This window comes from Chaetodon auriga, chromosome 14 (assembly GCF_051107435.1).
Source record: "Chaetodon auriga isolate fChaAug3 chromosome 14, fChaAug3.hap1, whole genome shotgun sequence".
Classification (NCBI taxonomy): domain Eukaryota; kingdom Metazoa; phylum Chordata; class Actinopteri; order Chaetodontiformes; family Chaetodontidae; genus Chaetodon; species Chaetodon auriga.
In genome coordinates, this window is record NC_135087.1 from 15,429,259 (window position 1) to 15,452,892 (window position 23,634).

A 23,634-nucleotide genomic window follows, 5' to 3' on the forward strand; every position below is an offset into this window, starting at 1 on the left:
CATGCAAATGCACATCCTAAAGCTGCAGGAGCTCTTAGCATCAAAAAATGACCTTTTCTCTCCACTGGAAAACTGATAGCAGATAACATAAGGCAGAGTGAAGCACCTTGACTGCTCTCAACGTTTTGCTGCCAGTGACAAGTCTGTCAGTTGCATCAGTGTCAAGCAGTTTTCTGAACAAAAGTAAGAGTGACAGCACTGTGGACATAACATCTCACTGAAAAAGACAAGCCCTTGCCTGCTCTGTTAGTAACACACCACGCAGCTGCTCTTGCTTGATTCACTCTGAGTCATTTATCGAATGGTGATGAATTTGAGCCCAACGTACGATGAATCACATCTAAAGCCACCTTCCTCCCAACACTAGCTTGATTGTACCTGCAACTGCGTGATCAATTCTGATAAAACTGTGAAATAATGGTCATTTCAGTGCTTATTTTCATCACACTGAGTCATCTGGGAGGATCATCTAGGAAGAAACTGCTTCCTGGGTGCCTGGCACCGTCTTAGCAGCTTCATACATTACTTCAATCCCCTGAGGACAAAAAGGTTTGTGTTGCAACTTCACCCATGTAAGTCTCCTAGGTAACATAACTTTTCTTACAACATACCCTTGTCTTCCTTGACAAAAAACAAGATCAAATCACATTCTAGCTGTCTTTTCACCTGTTTTCTTTACTGTGGCCATAAAGACAACTTTCAACTCCCACATTAGCACATAACAAGGTGGAATACCCGAGTTCTTAATTGGTTGATTAGTAAACTCACTCACAAAGAAGAAAAAAAACACAACTTCAATCCAGCACTTCAGGCGACTGCTAATCTGCTAACTCTTTCAGAGGCAAGGGCTCAGTGTGTGACCTAACTTCCCTTGGGGGATAAAGAGGGAATCATGTTTTGCAGTACATCTTAATAAAGCCCTTCCGCCCCTCAAGATCCACTCTGAACTTCCATCTTCAACACCCCTCCACAGCCTCTAGCACTAAACTCCTCCCCCAGTGGCTGTTGGGAGACAGGGAGACAGTCTTGAACTGATCCCCTTGGGAAAAACTCCTCCCCACCTGGCAACGGTGAATGGCTGCTCCTCAGGAGACACAAGCATAAAGGGTGCCTCCGGGGATTAAGCCCCCTGAGTCTTCAGGAACCATTATCAAACAGCATGAGTCACAACACTGGAGATCAGACACCGAGACCGATGGCCTGCATTGATGGAGGAAAGAATTTAGGTCACTTCAGGGGTTTTTTCTGCTTTTAACAGCCTTTCATACATAGTTTGATTTACACCTGTATTTGGCCTCACAAGGAGCTTATAATGCTGTGTTAATAATTAGCCTGAAGGTCGGTAAATAAAGCGCAGTGGACAACAGAGCCTGAGTACACACGCACAAACTGAACCTGCATTCCACACCGACAGTCAAGGTCAAAACATTATGCTGGGAAGCTTTGGGGGAATTCTGGTGTTTTAAAGTGAAACTATGCTTTGCACAGCCTACAACTTTCACTCATTTACTGACAATAGTTAAACATCAAGATGCCCTTGTTAGAGCTTTTAGATTCCTGACATCCTTGAGTAAAAAAAAAAACCCCATGGATTAGACAGGGAAAGGGTTAGTCACTTTAAGAATGACATTGAAGATTGACATGTTTCAGAGAGGCAGAATTCTCAAAGTACCAAAAAGACAAAACTCCTCAAAAGGCTCAACTTTAATCCTGTAAACCTCCTCTGTGCTCGACCCTGGCTCTTAAAGGATCCAGCTGTGCCAGCTAACCTCAGTACATAGGCATGTGATGATCCACTTAAGAAACTCCTCCATCAACAAGCCCCCCCCCCCCCCCAAGAGCTCTTCAGACACCAGCACACAGCCAGCTTTGGATCTATTCAAAACTCACATTTCCTTTGGACATCACACACCATCTGGGCCCTGAGGTGTGAGTGCATTGTAAACTTTATCACCTTTACAACCAAACTGCTGCCCTGTTAGCGCCTCACTGCAGAGTCCACACAGGGTGGTGGATGGACAGCTGTGTGAAGTGTGGGGGGGAGAAGACACTTAATTTACTTCACATCAAGCTGTTCATCACATGCAGCGTTATAAAGGGTGTGACGCTGTTTATCCTCTAGTTTTGGCGTCAATAACACTTAATGTACACAGCAGTCAAATGAGGAATTTGATAGTTTGCTTTGGCACTTACTTACTTCTGTGTACTTCACTGAACACTGAACAGATGTTTTGTCATGCTACAATAACTTACAAGAAACAGCATTCATTACACCAATCATCTTTAACAATAACATACAAGGAATATTATTAAGCCATTGTTGTGTTTACCGTGACATTTTCTGCGTCACTAAAATATTCTAATGCACCGCATGCCTGATTACAAAACGCCAGCTGAATGTTAAGTGTTATGGAGGAAACTGATAAAGAGTTTTATTGATTCAAATGAGTTTCTAAGAGGCCATCTAACAGGAACACCCAAAGCACGGAGCCTGTAACTAATGTGGGTAATCCAGCGGAAGAGCTCTATAGGAGGAATGTCATTGTAGGAGGCTGTAAAATCATTTACATTGAAATAAGTTCTTTTGTGAGGACTACAGGAGTCTGAGCCAAACAATGAAATGAAATACAGTGAATGTGGAATTCCAGTAGCTATGTTATATAATGATTTACATAAACTTATGCAACACAAGCAAGGTATTGTGGACATGCAGGATAGGAGAGTATTCGTGCATGACTTCAAAAATAGGAGTTTCTGCGGGCTCACCTGAGGCTGTCTGTGATTAACTCTACAGGCAATTAAGCAGAGAAAGAGTTCCAGTCCAAGAGCTCCACTGACAAGCCCACTCAGAGACGCAGCCATCCCTGCCATCATATATCTATGTCCACAACCCTATGCCCACTGGTCTGGAAAAGCTGCAGTGAATGGAGATGATCCAATCCGTCGCCCCCAAAACCCCTTTAAAGCTGTACGTTCTGCACACACAGCTACATTCCTGCCTGGGGTTAAGTAGGTCAGAGGGAACCCTTATCTTTGAAAGAGGTGCTTCATGCTGCCTCAGGTCTGTTGAAGCCTGACATTGGATTGATGGCCTAATGCATGTCACATTACCTTTTTAACCTGGTATATTTCACATGTGGGATACAAGGTTTATAATCATGCTGGTTCCTATTTTCACCATCGTGATGAACATTTAGAAGATGGAAAATATGAGGGGTCTTCATGTAGGTTCCCTTCAATTCTTCTGGAAAAGGGAATTCAAAGTGCTGAACAGTAACAGCCGAAAAATAAATAATAAAAAAATACTTTAAACAGCTTAAAAGAACATCTGGATACATCTTGGAGCAATATTTTCCTTTATGCTGGTTTTGTCTGATGATGCATGGTGCCACCCAAAAGCCTGCTGCTAGAGAAAATTATGCACACAGCTTTTTTTCATTACAAAGTTCTTTGATTCATGTTAAGTTGGACTGCCGTCATTCCGCCCCCCTCCTGCCCTTTCTCTCCTGATTAGCATGAGATCCTATATGCATACATGCATAAATGCATACCTCAGCCCCGCCATTACTATATATCAACAAGTGATTAATCGCAGCTGGATAGTTACCACTACCTTTTTATTGTTTACCTTGACCAGACAGGGGGCTTCCTTACACCATATGCAGTCCTCCTGCCTGTTAACCACATCCAATCATCACCTCAAACAGATAGCACATTTCCAGCAGCCCTACCCCTTAATTACCATCCATCCACAGCAGGGGAATTAGGCAAGTCACACTTTAACTTTAACTGGCCTACAAACAAAATCAGTCTGTAAAGGTTTGAACTGCAAGTGGGTGTTCTGTCATGCCAAGGTGATTTCACACTGGACATCTGAGCTGCAAAATGAGCTGTGAGAACGTGTGGTTGGTGCAGAGTGGCCTTTTCAGGAAATAGAGACACATTTTCATGAGGGCGGCACACGTCTCCCCCAGCCAAAAGCCTCCTCTGGCCAAAACTGAACCAAAGAGACAGGCGCAGAGGAAAAGGAGAACCATTGACACAGTGGTATTCTTCAGCCAAAGGGGAAGCCCTGCGCCAAATGTGTTCAGTAGAGAGGAGAGGAGGAGTGGGGGCAGCAGGGGGGTTGAGGGACAGAGCAGGCAAACAGATACAAAGAGGCCCTGTGTCAATGCTGTGGCTCTGTGACTGAAGATAATGAACACTAAAATAATATGTAATTTGAGTGGTCCCCAGCATACGAGGTCAACACTGCTTGGTTACACCAACCATCTTGGCTGTCTGAGATTCTGACACATTCTGGTTTGATGTACGAGTGTTCAGGGGTTTCTGCTCTATGAAAGAGGTTTGGACAAGCTCCACAGCCACACAAAGAGCCTCTCTGCCAGTCTGGACTGTAGGAGGGAAGTTCATTGCTCTCTCAGCTCGGCCTCTCAAAGCCTCTACATTTCCTCTATTCTTCCATTTCAAGCATTTTTTCCATTCACCTCTGCTGTACTTCTGTGCTGTGTTAGTACAATATCCTGGGTAACCAGATATACCACTAGCAATAATCCGACTCATTACAACTCCATGTCATAAGACTGGTCAATTCATATGAAGCAATTACCAGAGCATACTGAATGTAACCGCATTGATCTTACCTTCCCCCATTGGGCCCTGGTGGAGAGCAGAATGGGACCCCTCTGGCATGGCACTCAGGCCTCTGGAGCTGACAAAACAAAACATGAAGGCTCAAACTGAATCTAGGCACTTCAGGGTTCAGGTACAGTACATACAGCATGGCAATACTTATGCTTCTTCATGTGTTCTCATTAAAAAAAGTTTTTATCCTTTTGTCAAGCGAGGCATGCTTTCTCCACTGGCCTAGCTTACTGAAAACAAACCAGCTCCAATCTATTCAGGTCTTACAAAAAGGAAATTCTTCCCATTCCCCTACTCACTGCTCTGCTTCGGCTCATGCCAGCCACTTGCTAATGTATAGTAATGCCGGGGCTGAGGTATGCACAGTAGTGGAAATTGTGATGTGAGCTCGTGCTAATCAGTAGAGAAAAGGCAGGAGGGGGGTGGAAAGACAACAGTCATAGTTTAGCATGAACGTACACGCAAGAGATTTAGCAGCTACAAAGTAAATGTAACAGGATTTGAGAACCTCTGCGACTGCAATTTGAGCTATATAAATATCAATTATGTATCTTTAATTGACTGGTACCTCAAAGACAAAGCATTTCAGATTGCTTTACAAAAAGAAAGACTGCAAATGTGAATGCTGCACAAAAATACTGAAGAATGAAACGGGACAAAAACAGGTACATTTTATATAAAACTGTCTTGTTTGTATAAAGTTGTTTAGTACGCATTACAAATAAATCCATGTCACATCAAAACAAGTTATCTCATTATCAACGTAACTGTCCCGTGAGATTACAGGTTCACCCCTGGTGGCCTGGATTTTTCTAATCCCTCATGCCAAGATGCAGTGTTGTTAATGATGAGGTGTGTCCCCTCTGAGCCACTGTGATGCCAGTTTCTCACATCACTGCCTCTCTGGCTCCTTACAGCAAATTAACATGGAAGACTGTGCATGAGAACTTGTCTCCCTGTGATTCCTGGTGAGCCTCCGGCCTTTTAAACATCACATTCTTGCGCCAGCTAGATCAGAGGAGTGGGAATTCTTCAGGGATTAGGATGGGCATTGTTCCTAGTGCGTTTGCTGGCCACTGTGCCGAGCTGACAGCCAGGCCAGCCGAGGCCAAACTGAGCCCACTGCCAGGAGGTTCGCCAATTAAGATGTGCAGGAATGCAAGGAGAAAAATCACAGAGCTGGATCCGCACATTAAGATCACTGCTTCACTGTAGGGTCCCTGCAGCTGCAGCCTGGACTAGAAGAGCTTGTTTCCTGGACAAGAAAGTCAGCAGCCACAAAACTATTATTGTTTTATATTCATTCGATATTGACAGCAAAGCACAACAAGTAAATAGGGGAAGACATCTGATCCATCCTATCAAAATGAAATGTTGGTTTTTTTTTGGACTCATGAGCAAACTAAATGTTTGACTTATTTCCTTAAAAGATATCACGTGGAGGTTTTGACCATTACAGCACTGCGGTGCACTGTTTTTATGAGGGTCCCCTCCTGTTTGTGTCTCATTAATATTGTGCAAAAACCCACATACACGCAAGCCCACAGGCACACGGGACCAAGAAACACACGCATTCATTTAGATTGTGGCATTTCATTAATTTACAGTTTCTGACCTAGCAATACAAAAACACAGTTAAAGGAGAAGATGACTGTTAGCTTGCAAACACAGATGTAAACAACGCAGGTTTTAAAATACTCTTAATTCTTGAAATACCAGTGTTGCCAATGTTTAATGAGGAAGGATATCCATACAGCACCCTTGCCAGGCCTCAAGGATACATACACACACACGATACAAGTTGGCGAGAAAAAATTATTTTGTTTATTCACAGCCTTCACAGAGCACTTTTAATGTAATTAATTTTAACCTGTCTACCTTGCCATCAATATGGATCTGACTGAAATGAATAATCTTCTTGCATGTTTGAGAGCAAAGAATATGCTGCAAAATTTCTGCTCAGTCAATGGAGAGCTACTACAATGACATTCTTCAAGAACGAAGCCTCCTAAAACAGCCTTTGACTAAGCCTAGCCTGGCCAATTGGTTTTCAAGTGGTGGGTTAGTTTGTGTAACCTGCAGGAGTAGTACGCATGTCGAGGGTCAGGCTTTGAACTTGTCTCAGTGAACAGTGAACTAATAAAATCCACTGACAATCCCACCCACCGTGACCTATGAGCTAACCCCGCTTAATGACCAGACCAAAACTATGCTAATCTGTTGTTGGTCAATGAGAGGCTAGACTAGGAATAATAGGCTCAAAACCCATATATACTGTGGACGTCTGGGTCTTAAAAATGTTTTTCCAACGTCTTATCAACAGCTGTCGGTAGGTGTAGAAAATGGTTTGGGTGGAGAAAGTTAAAATGTTTGATAATGTCTAGCAGGACATGGAAAAGCAGTGTAACCCACAACCTCACCACATCTGGACAAAATTCAACAATCCTGACTCATTAACTTTCGCCTCCTGTTTGCATGCCAATTCCAAATCTTTGTTTTCCTAGGGAGGGGGCACGGCCAAATTTCAAATCCTAAAGAAAACACTCCATACAAGCCAACATTCATGCCAAGCTGACCACCTGTGCTTGAGCTAGCTGTCATTTCACACAAATGGAGAGCATTTGGTTCCCACAGCTGATGACTGAATTACCCGCAGCATGAACCTCCCGCATGGGAATCTGTAACTTGCCCCTTAATTGAAGACAGATGCTACTACAACCAATCTGATGACTATTAAAAGAGAGACATGCAATGGATCGCTTCTTCAGACGGGGTGATAAACTTCCTTGTTCCTCTAATCGCTAGGCTTTACACTGATCCAGGCAGTCAAAGCCTGAATTCCTTCCTTCAAAACACAACAAACAGGTGATTAAAGGGGACAGATGCTGGCAAGACACAACAGCAAGAGAAATCGTATACCAAGTCATCATCGCAAATGTGCTAAAAGCCTGTGAGAAAATATGCACAGACAAACATATACCTTGAACAGAGACCTCAGGCCTAACATGTTAAAGGAAAAGGGTCCTCCGGGGGGGGGGGGGGTTCACCATTGACAGCCCATCAGGGTTATGACAGTAGTGAAACCATTGAATACGTCTTCAGAGGAAGCCAAAGGAAGCAACACTTCTGCTCTCGGGGAGACATGCCACTTGTCTTCACGGAGGGTTACAGCGGGCACAGACAACTCAATTACGATGTGACATCATACCATACAAAATAAAGCATTACTGGATGCCAAGACTGCTGCCAATTTACAGACTATTTACATTAAAATCCTGAGTTGTTATCCTAACTGTGGAGTCTCCAAAGAAAACTCCCATGCACCAGCTGTCCTACAGCTCACTGATGATGCTCACAGCTGATTACATACAGGTTGAGATCCAGCATCTGAATCCAAAAAGAGAACTTAATCAGCCTTTTCTGCAACGATTAACAGCACAAATAGCTTTTTCCTCGCGCGGAACAAGTTGATGGGAGGAGAAGCTAAAAATAGTCCAGAGAATTCCTGCTGCATTTCTCTCTCACAGTCGGAGACCTACCGCATCACGTTGCATTCACCGTTCGCCCCAACAAGGCCCAGGGGGATCTAAGAAGTATGACATAAGCCTCCTGGGATGTCTCTGGTCAGACACAGTGGTGCGGCTTTCTGTAAGACACCATCAGTCAGGACGGATGTTTACGTTCAGGACAAATAAAAATCAAACCTAGCACGGCAGGCAGAGGTCCAAGGTCCTGCAGGCTAACAGAGACAGAGTCTTTATTATTTCAGCATTGGTGCCATGTTTATCTTGCAAGACCTCTCTCTCACCCTCTAACCCTGTCTACCCCAGCAGAAAATATCCCCTGACAAACAGCCTTTCTGTGAGTGCCCTCTTTCCCACATTACTCCTGCAGTTTGTCCCCTGACACACAGGCCATAAGAGACTAACAGCTTTTCATTCACCGGGGAAAACAATAAAACCTTACGCACTCTCTTCATCTCAATCAAATCCACAGCTTCCACAAAAGTGCTGCCAAAACCCTTGACTTCCCACAGACACACAACATGTGAGCCTCTTATTTTAGTTCACTGCATTTTTAAGCTTGCTGCTTAGATGTGGCGATAAGCGATCCATCCCAATGAACACCCACAGGGCACTGTGAGGGGTTTTGTCCATATGGTGCACGTACACCCAGGCCAAAATAGCCCTTAATGGGAGAATAATCACTCCCTGCTGTGCTGAAAAAGGAGAAATAGCAATTTTCACCTCCTCATCAATGACCTTTAATCACAGAAGGCATACCTGGCATGTGAAGTTGGCAAGCGCCATCTTAACTGGCAAATGACAAGTGAAGACTTCCAGTTCTTTAACATTATAAATGATAGACACCAGTAGTAAGCAGTCGGGTGAGTAGTCCTCCATAATGTCCTGTAGAGTTTGGAGGGGAGAGTAGAGGGCTGCTGGGTAAAATTAGACGGCAGTTCTTCAAATAGGATTGGAGTGTGCCCATTTAAAGGTGTATTACACCACATCTGCAGACAAACAGCACCCTCAAGCCTTTGTGGGGCTTGCCAACATCATAACATCAAAATCACAGTCAGACCTCCCTTGGGTGTCTGGAATGCTAAATCACACATGGCACAAACTCCTCACTTTTAAACAACACAAAGATGTCAGGTCTCGTTTAAAGTCGACCTTTAGCTCTCACAGTGTAATCCTAGCTGTTGCTTGCAAACGCTGGAGCTTTATGGTCTCATGAGGCGCAGGTCAATCCTAAGAAGCATCAAATCAGCGTTGAACCACTAAATAATAAAGAAGGTGGTTGATGAAAAGCCCAGATGCTGGTTTTTAGAGTTATAAGGGCTCCACAGATGAAACCACCCTTGCATTCTGCAGCTCTGGTAATTTTATCACAGCTGCAGCATACCAGGACTTGGGAAGAAGGAATTAATGCCAACTCTCAGATCCAAGATACACTTGGGCAGTTTCCTGTCTGGACCACCTGGAAGGGAGTGCTGTTTATCGCACGGAGACAACATTTATCTGAAATGAAGTTGAGACGTTATTGTCTGAAAGGTCAAGTGAGGTCAAAGGAGTAGAAAATAGAACTTTTCAGTGGTAACTGATTGATTTTGTCCCATTCTTCTTCAGCAGCTGGTGGGGAAAGTCATTGACCTATGAATAGCCTGCATTTAGAACCTCACTGTGTCTCACTGGGGTGCTCATTAGAAATGAACTATTAGGTTTGCTGGGGCCAAGCATGGGCACCACAGGGGGTGGGTATGGGATGCAGGGAAAAGAGGAAATGGCAAATGACTCAAATGCAGCATGAAGGTTAGTTTGTCTCGCAAGTCAAGTCTGACAGCAAAGCATAAGTGGAAAAGTCTCAACCAAAATGCAGCTGATCAAAGTTCACTCAGCTGACTTACAAAGACAAACAAGTCTTATCTGACTGAAACTCCTGCACATTCCGGAGCCTACAGCTTGAAGGCTGTCAAATCATATTACGCCAAAAAAAAAAAAACGCACCTAAAATCTGTGTGCAATATCTGGAAGTAACGTGAAGCAGCGTCAAAAGCGGAGGAGTTCATCATGAGGAATGTGCTCAAGTGCTCCAACGCGGACTCTTGGCTGAAGTCTTAGGCAGAAAATCACGCATGCATACGTTTTATAACATTTACACTCTGCGTTTGTTTGTTTTGCTGAAATGGATGTACGCTATTCTACTCCACAGCCTACATTTGTTTTCTTCTTTTAACGACAGTTCAAGACGCGTCTGACAAAGCTAATTACACGTCCAGTGATTTGCAACAGCACTCAGACACACACTGTTGATATCGACAATATCGACAGAGAGCAACCACAGAGGACAAACCCCTCTGACATGGAGGTAAAGTTAGCTTAACTGACATAATAGCTAACGTTGAGTTAGCTTAGATTTGGTAAAGTTGTCAAAAGCAGTTCACCAACCGAATTCGCCAACTTCTTTCTTTTCAACGACCACTGTCCTCAGTAAGACGTTTCTGTGTCGTGTCTCGATGATACTCCGTTAGTTAGCGTCTTCTTTTCACATGTTAAAAGCCGCGCAGACACACACACACACACACATCCCAGCACAGGTCATGGGCTCGTACTGCGTCCAGCCACTAAATACTGCCTCATCTTTGAAGAAGTGCGAGGAACCAGTGCTGCATTCAGGCCCTGCCGGAAATACCGCCTCTGCAAATTGTTAGGGACTGCAAGTGAGCAATACAACAAGAACACGGATCGTCTCTGGTTCTAGCTCATCACAACTGGAGATAGTAAAAAGTAAAAAGATGTACTTTATTGCCCATTTTTTTCACTTCACCCTCCAAATGAATTCATAATATTCAATGGTGGCATTTCATTGTTTTGATCACGATTGTGACTTCCCAACAAAAACACCCGAATAAGTAAATGAATTAACAATAAACATACAATAACATATTTACACTTTATTAAAAAGGTTTGTTTTTGAGAAACGCGAGAGAACTATCTCTTACAGACAATCGGTCTTAAGAGTTTCAAATTTACGAGGAGCAAGTGAATGTGACCAAGGACCGCCTGTTTTTGACAAGCCAGTGTCTGTTTGGAGAGAGTCAGAGGTGTTCCCACATATTCACATCTGGCCTGCATAGTTTGGTAGTTTCTGTCAGCATGAGATCGTTTAAAAAGGGGGTGAAGAAACTTAATGTTTTTCCCATCAACGCATTTTAACTTCCACTCATGGTAAAGGCTGTATATATGCAAACCAATGACAGGCTTGTGAAAGAACATAGTGAATTGTAACCCTGCCAATTACATTTATGACGGTCAGGTCAGTTAACTGTGAGGCTCACAAAGGATGACTTCAGTGAATCAGTTGGGTGGGTGCTAATTTATGTCTGGCTGATTAAATAGAGAGGGGCGTTTTTGCTTTGCACAACCCCCTCTCTGCCTCCATACGGACTCTGAAGAAAACAATATGCTGGACGACTTCACTGAATGAGAAGTTATCCTGCATATTGTGAATGTGAAAATGCAGCTCCAGATACCGTATGAGATCTCATAGAATTAAGTTGCTCTAGTACTGTGTGCAGCTTTATAGCCTCAAATATTTGTCACAAAGCAACATGTGCGCTATCCTAATGATTCTGAATAAGACAAAGACTTTATAATCAAAACAAACAGAGTTTACGTGGTCCGTATTAATCAGATTTAGCTGCAAATTGCTGCGGAGGTGAATATCTAATGAGCAATGTCGCCATCTGTTGGCAAAATAGGACAATGCGTCCGTCCAATGTGTAGCACAGGTGGTGCACGCCTGAAACTTAAACGTAACCAAAATTGTCATACTTATTATTAGTTTTACTGATTTTACAAAGTGATTCAATTCATCTGATTAATATTTGCAAAATTAAAAATAAAATAAAATAAATACCAGTAACTCTATTGTGAACGTTCTAATAATAAAAAAGAAGAGCTATTCTTTATTGAAAGATGCTGATTATGATACTGCAAAGGACTAGCAATAAACAGAGTATTTATTGTGGGGATTAATTGTTCCATGATATCATGTCTGTTTGATCAAAATCAAGCAAGTACAACTAGACTATAAATGATAAAACATGCAGTGCACATTGTTCCCATAGACTGTTCCTGTGCTAATTATAAACTCTTACTTTTAAAGGTAGTGATATAATGATTTGACATAGTGATGTGACTTACTTGTAGACCATAAGTTAGATCCATTTTATTGGTTAATGACTCCGGTGTTGGTGTTCCAGTTGTATACCGGAAAAACAACAGCTGAAATTCCTTAAGTACACCAGATGTTAAACAACAGCCTGTAATGATATGGCCTATGAAGAGCTTGCATAAATGACCATTACGTTACTTGAAAGTAAAATAAAATTAAACTGTGCGACTTCTTACTTACATTGTGTATCTCTGGTGTGTGTTTGTTCAGCAGACTTATCTCTGTCTCAAACAAATGTGACTGCATCATTAGTTTGACAGTCGAACTGAGGTTGAAAGATCAGTTTGTACAGATGTGTCGTCTCAAGGTACAAAGTTTGTCAGCCTGTGATCTGTATGTTGAATTGAACAACAGTTTTAAAAGGAAAAGTAACCATTATATGACAACAGAAATGAAAGACTATTACAGAGGTCTTTGATGGGAAGCACAACATCTGTTATCTCTCAAATGACAACTGTATGGGAAACAAGCATCACATTTTATTTGAATGTAAGAAGGCAAACACAATGAATAGGTAGAAATGCTTGCCTAAGCACTATCTCAACCATCAGAGGAAAAACAGAGCACAGATAAGCTTTAAACACGCAAAAAATAAAAAATAAAAATTACACAAAACTAAAACTTCCAAGTATCACATATGTGACAATATAAGGACACGGCATTAAATGACTAAATTTTGCCTGCAGTCACTCTGCAGCAACAACAAAGCATGTGTCTTTTAATGACAGTAGTGCATAAGATTAACAGCTGAGCAGTCAATCACACTTAATCCATAAAAGGCTGAACACCTTTAAACAAGCTGGCATCTTTTGTAAGAGAAAGAAAAAAACAAAAAAAAAAACAAAAAAAAAAAACACCCAAATACCTCTTAAAATTTTTAATGAGTATAAACATCATGATACTGCCAAAGTTACAGAAACCTGTATCAGGTCATATGTACAAAGTTTAAAATGTTGAATATTCAACAACAAGGCTGCTTAATATGATATCAATGCGCATTATTTAAAGTATGCATTATGCTTGGTCTCAAAATCATTTTCAAAATTCACTGACAAAATAAGCTTCTCATGTAAAATATCACTTTCTCAAAATTCGACGATTATGTACAACATTACGCATGTATGTGTAATCCAATGTAACAATGGAGTATAAACAAGATAAAAACAAATCTGGCAGAGTGAAAAAGCAGGTGTGGCAGGACTTCAGGATGCTTAAGGGATCGCCATACAATATTAGATATCTGAAGATTTCCCAGAGCTCGGTTTTAAGATGACACAGGGGACTCTTGACTCTTACTTTGAAGTAACAGAACAATGTCGACCTACTGACAATTATGAGTCTGACACTGAAATGGTCGTTGTTTCAGCAAGAGTTGCTCACTGACAAACATCAGAGCAGTTAATGGAAGCAAGTACAACGAAGCAGAACATATTTCTGAACTTTAACTGGTCTCATGGGACGATAGCCGGCCATCATCTACCTCAGCTCTAATGAAAATCCTTCCCTTTTTAACCTGAGTACAAACTGATATCCGACAACTCATTTCAACAAGGCACTGCATTAAAAACAAGGTAAAAGTCAAATCACATTACATCACTGAAGACGCTCTGCCTCCTGCATACATCACCATTACAAAACACATCCATATCAGGACAAAGTACAGACAGATCCCCTCCAGCATTCAAACACAGCCAGCTGACATGGTTTCCACTCTCATCAATCTCAGTTTGTTCAGGTACGACACAGCTCTGGCAGTCGCCGTCATTCACCAACAGGATGGGGGTCAAAGGTGAGGACTGAGGGGTCATATGGGCTTGGTGGTGCTGTTGTAGACCAGACGCTCTCTGTCCTCGAAGGTGACCGGGACGGTGTTGACAGGCACACGCTGGTGTTGTGAAGACTTCTTCCTTCCCTTCATGAAGCAGTACACCAGGACGCCAAGCAGGATGAGGATAGCTATACCCAGCAGGACGGCTATTGCTAAAATAGCTGTTAAATGTATTAAAACGCATTTTGAAAAGTTAGTGAGTGGTTGGTCAAAGCTGAGAGAGGAGATCACAAAATCAAATGCTGGCTCAGCGAACTGGAGGTCAAAGTCACTGGAGCTGTGCAGGTTTTCTTTAAGTAGGTTTAAACTTTTTTTTAATCGAGTGAAAAAAGGATAATATACCTGTCTTGCCTTCAGCCACTCTGCCTGCAGTTTGCCCGTCTCTTGCAAAAACGTCCTTTTCTGAAAAAAAAAAAAAAAAAAAGGTGATTTAATCTTGGAATTCTGAGGAGGTACATGACATATACAAAACATGAAAAGAGTTCATTAAACATCAATGTGCAAAGATTACACTGATTTAACATTACACCAGAGACTGCTCTGAGCAGACTGTCCATGATGTCGCCCACAGGTTTCTAACAAGCCACTGTGTTGTCCGGTGACACTGAATCTGGGTGTCAGCGTCTCTGCACTGCCTGACTCTGCCAAACATGTTTATTTCTGCTGTAAAGTTGGCCGTTTTAATATGGGAGTCTATGGGGATTGACCTGCTTTAGGAGCGAGCCTCAAGTCTCTCAAGTGTGCAACCGTGCTGCAGAAGCAGAAATGAATGTTTTATATGACTTTACTCTTCTTCCTAGTCAAAACCTGGTGCCAACATTACCCACTATGCGACATGGCTGCCGACAGTGTGGCAGTAGCAGCTAATGAAGCCGCAAGCCCCGAGCCTCAGACGGAGATGAGGAGGAGCAGACTACAGAGCAGATTTTTTTTAACATTTTCAAACAGCCTCAGTCGACAGGGTCTGAAGCCACAAAAGGATTTCTACAACTTTTTTCACATACGCTGAGAGAAACTGTGGAGTCTGGGGTTAATTTTCTGTGGGTTTCTCACTATACGCGTCCCCTTTGTCATATATTCATCAGTTCCACTGTTAACATAAAAACACTGATTAAAGTAGTTTAGGTATTAAGTTCTGATTGCACTTGTACATTTCATTTGCTATATCTTCTCCTTGGAGCAACATCACTTAAAAAAACAATCATGTTTTTTCTCCACTTCGCATACATTAAAATACTTTGTTGTAGTTTCATATCAGTTTTTTTTTGTTTTCCTGAGTTGTCAGCTGCTCCCATGGACCACAGCTGGGGACAGGTGGTTAGAAAAAAACCTGAGAAAACACCCTGAGATAGTATAAAGTGCTGGCACCACTTTGAAAGCTGTAGATGAAAGAACGCAGACCCAAACAAAACCACCTGATCAATAAAAATAAGTTATGATAAAGAATTCAAGTGGAAATGGATTGGTTAGAAAATGACATTGGAAATGATTGCGTCTTCATGCGCTTCATGTGAGGCCTCTCACCAGTGTGTCTGTGTGAAAGATGAGATGTGTCGTATTCTGCAATTTTGTACAATGTATATCTTAGATGTACAAATAGGAGGTTAATCTACCAGGACGATTCATAAGGACCCACCTGTTACCCCACGGCAGAAGTTCATACAGGAGTCGCGAGACTCAAATCTGTTCTCATTTCCTTGGCAGCCCCCGTAGTTGAAGCGGAAGCAGTCCTCATGCTGGGGGCTGTAGTACCACTTGGTGAGACTGTCCCTGCAATATCCTGTGTTTGGAAGCTCTGTGCAGCGCACTGTAAATGACAGCACAGGAGCAGGTGGGGTGAGATAGTAGGTAGTTAACAGATGGCAAGAGTATGTTTTACAATTACAACAAATTCTTTTTTTTTTTTTAAATTGTATCTTTATTTGGAATAGACAAAATGGTATAACCACATGGTCTCAACAGTAAAAACAAAAATAAATGCCATTCCAGTTTTTGTTTTACATACATTTACAAAATCCATGGGGGGAGGGTGCCCCCGCTGCCGCCATAACAAAATAATCATAAAACACCAATCATAAATTAAATGGGTAAATTACAAAGCAACGTTACCAGTGAGATCACATAAAGTCTGCTCTCGTGGGGGCAATGAATGAAATCCATTTATTCCAGATATGGTAAAATTTGTCCTTTTGAAGTCTTATTTGGTAGGTTTATTTTTCCGTCCTAAATATCTCCAGAATAATTCCAATCCAGTCATCTAGAGTAGGTTGAATCGGGCTCAACCATCTTCTTGTAACAGTTTTCTTACTTGCCACCAAGAGAATTTGCAGCAGCTTTATCTCTCTCCTACATTCGAAAAAAGGAACATGACCCAGGTACAATACATCAAAACTCAAGGGTATTTGAGTGTTAAAGACTGTGCTTAAAGAAGCCTGGATATCCCTCCAGAAGGCTTTTAACTTGGGGCAATCCCAGAAAATATGGTAGTGGTTAGCTGCAGTCGAGCCGCACTGCCTCCAACATTGCATAGCTGCCCCTTTATACCTCTCCTGATATGGTGTCCTGAAAAATCTAACGATGTTCTTCCAGCAATGTTCTCACCAATCCATAGAACTGGAAGTTGACCACTGGAAGGACCAGATATTGCCCCAAGCCTCCTCAGGAATCTTAATCCCTGATTCCCCTTTCCATTTATCTCTTATAATTACAACAAATTCTAAGCAACAAAAATCATGTCAACAACTAAAAAATGTAAAAGTTCAATTACCTTTTTGTTCATCCACTGGAATCTGCAGCAGAATGTTGAACTCTTTGTCCACTAATAGGCACACAGAACATAATTCAAGTTAGCATGTTTTGTACAGAAACCTTTATCAGTGTCATGTTATTGCTGCATTTATAATTCCATGAGCCTGTATGAAAATGAAGCCTAGTTTGCATAGTCGTCGCTCACAGTCCTTGCACTTCTGCTCATCTGAGCCATCGGAACACTGTGGCGTTGAGTCACACTCCAGGCCCGGGTCCAAACAGCAGCCGTTCGCACAGGTGAATTGCTCTGTGGTACACGGAGCGCCACATTTTTCTCCTGTGGCACACAAACACAGAGCAAGGCTGAACACTGGTGGAGCATTTAGAATCTAAAGAGCCATATACTTTCCTCAGGACTGAGGTGTCAGTAGAGACCAGAAAATAGAACTAAGAGAAAGTGAATATTGGATTTGCAGTATATTTTTTAGCAAAATTCTATCAGTAGGTAGAATAAATGTAGAATTCACCTACCTTGAGGCACAAGACCTGGCAAACCTCTACCAGCTTTAGCACTATTTTCTGAAAGACAAACAACAAAATGGAATTAAAATTAAAACAACATTTACAGGCAACTCAGGGAGACTCAGGGAGAAAATGTGCGGTTTTTATACAAACAAATGAAATATACTGTATTTATTATTGAGTTTTAGAGGTGCTGCTAAAGACAATTTGTTACCTTCAGACAAGCAAACTAAAATTTAAGCACGCAGGTCACTGTGGTGACATATTGTACCTTTACCAAATATACATATACTGTATGTATACACTGCAGAAAACTCATGTATAGAAGCACAAAGCACAGATACCTGTTGAGCCAGAGCAGGCGCTGGTGCACTCATCCATGGATAGATAGTTGTTGAGATTCTCCCTGCAGCCCCCAAACATGAACTTCTCGCAGTTCTTTGAGGCAGCATTGTAATGCCAGCGAGGAAAGGAGCCGCGGCACGGCCCAATCTTCTTTGGAGCCATGCAGTGGTCTGATGGGACACAAAATTAGGGATTAAGTTTGATTCACAATTAATAATTATCGTTTGGTTATACTCCCTGAAAATCTGTGGTTACTTTGTACCAGTATTATACAAATCTCACCAGTAATACTATCACAGTGGAAATAACTGTTCCACTGGCAAGGATCTATTCAGTTTTAAGAGCTTCCACCACTGTGAGAAGCTTTAATCTGAGAGTTAATGATTCAGTTTCTTCCCCACACCATGTTGTCATGCACATGGTTTAGTTAGTGGTGAAACAAAGAGAGGAAAGTGAGGACCAGCACTAACACTAAGGCTTACGGACGATGGACTCTAGTTATAAAGGATCAAAGATGTCTTATGTGCTCAACAGAGTAATCTTCCTTAGAAGTCGCCACTCCAAAGGCTGGAAAATACTAGTCTAATGTGTACCAGACAACCTCAATAGACACTTGTTGTTTGAAAATCCATAAACCACCATGACTAACCATTGGTTTTGTCTTATGGTAACAGATGTAATGTGATTTTCTTGTGTCCTAACATCCTACTTTCAGTGTCACATAATTACACACGAGGCTGTCCTGTAGAGACAAATGACAAAGAACTGTGTGTTTCTATAGACAGAGAGGTTCGAGAAGACAATCTAAGTTGTCTGCATGCGGTTGATGAAACATATTCTAAGCATCACCAGAGCACACGCACACCACAGCTATTTCAAGGCATTACAAAGAAGTGGCCCGACTGCAAAATTATATAACAAGCTCCCATCTACACTTTCATTAACTCATTCTCATGCTATCATATCACAATGGCTTTCATTCTTATTCAATCCATTCATTTTTGTGGTGCGACACGTCGAGTCGCTGCCAGGCCCCGTCCACAGAGGCACATTCCTAACACTATCCAGGACACCCGCTGTTAATAAGTAACCGCGCCACGGAATGATTAAAAGTGTTTCTTGAACAACCTGCACATACAGCCGTGAGCAGAAGAAGGCACTTTAAAACATTAAAAGCTAATCACTTTTAACCAAGAGGATCACAAAGTCTTCTTCTTGTTTGTGTAACTCAATCTGAAACCAGACTGACAGGTTTCGTCGAGTCGGGGGTGGAGAGTGGGATGGTGGCAGGGGAGCAGTAAAAACCACACCAACTGCACTACTCACTTCCGTTTTCCAAAGAAACTCTAAACCCAAACAGGCAGCGGCGGCTTCTCTGTAGTGTTTCAGGGACAGCGACACGGAGACGTCACTTGATGCCAGTGATAACATTGAACAAACCAGCCTTCCATATTTCAGAACGGTTTCCCCCGTACTCAAATCCAAATCTGGTTAAATCTTCTTATGATAGGAGCTTCTATCTCTCGATCTTCATGTTGTTTCGTCATTCAGGCCACAGGAATTAGGCGGGCATGCATTGACAGGTCTGATCACAGCTAACATGGAATGGTTCCCGCTTGTGACAAATGCAAAACAAAGGGTTGAGCTCTTAGACAGAAAATGCCCCCAAACAAGAAAACTAAACAATTCTTGTTGAAAAAAAAAACACACCAGTCACAACTTGTCGGGCAATCAACACTTTGATCTTGAAATGTGCAAAAGAAAAATATGAACGCATCAAAAATGTGAATAAAAGGGAAAGATTTATGGATCAGAGACAAGAACCAAAGGGCATCATCCTGTCTTACCTGTGTCCCAACATAAAACACAAAGCAGGTGACTGAATAAGGCAAAGGAAATGTCAACAACTCCAGTGAACACATGACTCATGTTTACCACTGAAACTCAACTATTTCTCATGTCAAGTGACCCCAATGAGTCTCTGTTTGCAGAGAAACCAATGAAACTGGAGCAGCCAATTTTGATATTGCGGTGGGATATCAATGCTGTGCAGGTTTAGGCTTAAGTATGAAAATGATGTTCTGTATAAGTGTGTATGAGTATGGTCAGGTCACGCTGATGTTTCTGCCAGTTTTTCTTTCAGTCCAGATACTCACGGTCAGACTGCTCAGGAGTCAGGACCAGGACGGTGACCTTGGTCGAGTCTGACTGGCCAGTGGTGTCTATGACGGTCAACTGGAACTTGTACACCCCAGATGTCAGATTGGACACCATGATCTGGTCTTCAAAGTTGGTTTTCTACAAGGCGTGGACAGACAGTGTTTTCTTAATATCCAGAAATGTGACTCTCATGAGTTGGTTTTCAATTAAGTGATGAGCACAAATAAATGACATTACAGAGGACACTTAAAAGGAATATTAGTCACACAGATGCAGGTTTACTAATAGTTCAGGAGCATTTTTTGGGTTCTAGACTTCCCCAAACTCTCAGTCAGACCTGTGGTGAGATCAGGTTTGCATTGCAGACTCTTTACTCACCTCAATGACAGCATGAGGATATATGGTGAGCATTTGCCACTGGTAGGACACAATCCCATTGTCATCTTTGCTCTCTATGCCGTTCAGTGTCACAATGTCCTGAGGCTGGACCACCAGGTCCTGGCCTCCATTGGCCACTGGGGGACGGTCGGATTCATCTGGAGAGAGACCGTGGTATCAGTGAATATCACACACAATCATGCTCTACAGTCATTTGTGCACACGTGAGATAATATTACAGATCCAGTACAGCTGGAACACCCGATGAGACAGAGGTAGAAACCGAAACCTGAACAGGGGCCATTAAGGCCTGGCGTGTGTGAACATGCTGAGTGACCTAAATGTGTGGCCTCACATATCCTAATCACAAACTGTGTTTCAACACAAAACATTGAAAGATTATGAAAGAATTTACTAGAGCACACCAGACTGGGTTTTTAAAAATCAAAAATGAGCCAAAAAGATTGATCAGTCTGGTCCTGTGGAGGCAAACTAACACTTTACAGTAACTAGAATGAAGGTTATTATGGTTAATATTCTTTCTGTGATCCAAACTCTTCATCTGCAACATCTGATAATTCAGTTCTACAGCAACACAAAAAAGGTATGAATATCCACAGTGATCCTACAGATAAAGAGTCCCTCGTGACGGTCTCATCAACGGAGGGCCCACATTGTCACATGCATCTCCACACAGCGCGCTTTGATGGAAACGCAAAGGCGCATCTTTAGGGAATTTGTTAGAAGAGTAGTGGTCTTACTTGGGGCAGCATCCACTCTAAGATAACTGTCATACACGGAGTCCAGGATGTAATTTATGTAGCCTTTCTTCCTGACAAAGCGGCACACGTATTTCTTTTTGTACAGGCAGTCGAAGAGAAAGCAGGAGCTGATCAAGCTTTCCTCTGCTGTCTCCATGAACGCGACGTTGCACTTCGGCTCTTTGCAGCAGGCGCTCACGCAGTCCCTGTATCGATCCAGTTTCGGCGACGAAATGAACGTCGCTCCGTCTTTCACGGACTCATCGGCATCGAGAATAAAATCATCCCGGCCTTTCTTGAATCGGGCCAGGCATTGCTCTCCAGTCTCCTGGCCACAAGTGGAGTCCAGAAGAAACACCAGGACCAGGAGCGCAGAAGCTCCTAATTGGCCCTTAAGGAGCGAATTCATGTCTTTTAAAAGTCCTGTAAATATATAGGCTGAATAAAAATCAAATCAAGATCACCTATAATGACAGCAAAGTCTACAGAGAATAAAATTACAGCGTAAAGTTCGGAAAAGTCAACTTCCAGCAGTGTTTAGGCCGCAAACAGGCAAAACAACACTTCTCTCAAATCCAAATCCTGAAAGTGGCTCCTGACTTCCTGCTATGCATCCACAAATGCCTCTAAAGCTCCACAGAAACTCTCCAGACAGGTCGGATCCTTCACAGCTCCGAAACTTTCACAAGAGACTGATGTCGACAAAAACTTGCGCGATCGACGACATGGCCCAGGTGACTCACCTGAGAGATACAGGAAGTGAAATTCCAGCTCTGAGATGCCACTCCCTTTTGGCTGTTATATGACTGGAGCTGCAGTGAAAACAAGGGCAGACTGCGTGTGTGAGAGAATGTAAAGCATTGATTACACATGGAGGTATGTATAATAGTGAAATGGTCTCATGTTGTGAAGGAGATATGGCCTTTTATAGAGAGAAAGCTGCTCCCACACACCTTTTCTTCTTCAAAAAATTCGAACATTATAACCTTTAATTTTCAACTACTTTCAGCTTCTACAATGAGCAACGAACTCCACTCATTTTGCTTGAGTCATTATGGAAAGTACCTACAAACAAGTCCTAAGGAAGTAACACTACAGAAGGAGTCACACAGCTATAGAGGACAATGGTAGCACAGGTCAGAACCAGAAACTGCTTTATTGGCCAAGCATGTGTAAACATATAGGAATTTGACTCCAGTTCTTAAGTTGCCCTCAATGTTACGCACAGAGCAGTTTACAGAAAGGTAGACATAGACATACAACCAAAGAAAAACAGTTACAGGTAAAACTAAACATAGAAAAAAAATAGAAGTTGGCATTGCTCATTGTAGAAGTTGGGAAATTACTCCCATGCATGCATGCATACATACATACATATGTACATGGAGGTAACTTAAAACAAGTAACAGTGGCCAACATCATGCAATGTCTATATCCAAGTTAAGTGGCGGGGGTAGGTGATTAAAACTTTATTGTATGATGATGAGCTTACTAAATATAAAAAGCAAAATAAAGTGTAAATGAAGGGAATTATTTACTGTTGTCTTAATATCATACCTATTTTGAAAACGTTGAGCAGTAATAGAGATAACTCTGTTTGTGTCGCTCTTTTCAAGTAAGGCGCACACAGGGCTTTCTAGTATGGCGACAGTCAAAAGAAATATCAAATCTGGCAATATGGCAGAGCTGTGTTTATAGGAGTAAATATATGTGGTGGGCAGAATCCAGAAGGTGGCAGTATGATCCCACCTACAGCTCAGGAAGCAGCTGAGGGTGAGCAGTTAATTTAGTTTTTTCTCAAAGCGTTGGAAAAGATCCGTTTTTGGCTCCTTCTTTCTGACATACAGTATCATCATTAACATGACTTCTTCATTTCAACTGACAGGACCCCAACCCTCTGTTCACAACTGTAGTGATGCTGAGCTGATTCATGCGCTGAGTCATCTAATTACAGTGTGTGATGAGTCATGATGCCGCCACTGAAGTTGTCAACAGTTAGGTGAAGCAGGAAGTGGTCGCTCAGATTAGGCAATGCAGATGGATTGGTTTAGTGATTCAGTCTAAATCATTATTCAAGTCACATTTAGCCAGAGGATCAAAAGTGGTTTCCACAAACCCTACAGCTTCCTGACAATGAGATTCTGCATCTTTACTCAGTTAAGACGGTTAAAACAGTAGAGGTGAAGCTCATTTCCTGCCTCTGCTTTCCTTTTCGCCTAGAGTGCATCACCTGGCAGGGTCCAAGGTGAGAAGGCCTCACGCAGGTCTCAGTGCCCCCCCCCCCCCCCCCCCCTTTTTTTTGACAACCCGGCGGTGCAGAGCGGAGAAGCATAAGACGAGATGAATGAATTTGTTTGCCTGGAAAGGTGAGCTGCTGGAGACACTCAATAATTCAGTGTTTGTAACAGACGGTGCATCAGTGGGTGAACACGTGCAGCTACGGCTGATTGATAGCCCCTGCCAAAACAAAAAACTGAACCCCATTATTCATATCGTAATAGGATCTGT

At 42.3% G+C, this 23,634-nt stretch overlaps 2 protein-coding genes across 2 annotated transcripts in view; both read right to left on the reverse strand.

Moving 5' to 3' along the window:
- Nucleotides 1–10,722, reverse strand: part of LOC143332232 (pleckstrin homology domain-containing family G member 3-like) — a 31,972-nt gene extending 21,250 nt beyond the window's left edge. The window contains exons 1-2 of the mRNA XM_076749558.1: nucleotides 10,596–10,722; nucleotides 4,644–4,711 (exon numbers count right to left, since the gene is read on the reverse strand). Of these exons, the coding sequence (XP_076605673.1) occupies nucleotides 4,644–4,692 (49 nt within the window). The 5' untranslated portion in view covers nucleotides 4,693–4,711; nucleotides 10,596–10,722. The remainder of the gene's footprint in view (nucleotides 1–4,643; nucleotides 4,712–10,595) is intronic.
- A 2,604-nt stretch (nucleotides 10,723–13,326) lies between these two features.
- Nucleotides 13,327–21,845, reverse strand: spint1a (serine peptidase inhibitor, Kunitz type 1 a). The gene is made up of 10 exons (XM_076748858.1): nucleotides 21,127–21,845; nucleotides 20,366–20,523; nucleotides 19,984–20,125; nucleotides 17,827–17,997; nucleotides 17,492–17,539; nucleotides 17,166–17,297; nucleotides 16,980–17,030; nucleotides 15,849–16,019; nucleotides 14,555–14,614; nucleotides 13,327–14,373 (listed from the first exon to the last, which is right to left on the reverse strand). Exons 1-10 carry the CDS (start codon nucleotides 21,533–21,535, stop codon nucleotides 14,189–14,191), a joined length of 1,527 nt encoding a protein of 508 aa, XP_076604973.1. The 5' UTR covers nucleotides 21,536–21,845; the 3' UTR covers nucleotides 13,327–14,188.
- Nucleotides 21,846–23,634: the final 1,789 nt, after the last annotated feature.

Excerpts from the sequence above, each read along its gene's own strand:
- spint1a (XM_076748858.1), bottom strand. The coding sequence starts at position 21,535 with ATGAATTCGCTCCTTAAGGGCCAATTAGGAGCTTCTGCGCTCCTGGTC. Across the intron at positions 16,020-16,979 it reads TCCAGTGGATGAACAAAAAG|TGCGCTGCACAGAGCTTCCA; the intron begins GTAATTGAACTT and ends TGTCATTTACAG. Across the intron at positions 14,374-14,554 it reads AGTGGCTGAAGGCAAGACAG|CTATTTTAGCAATAGCCGTC; the intron begins GTATATTATCCT and ends TACATTTAACAG.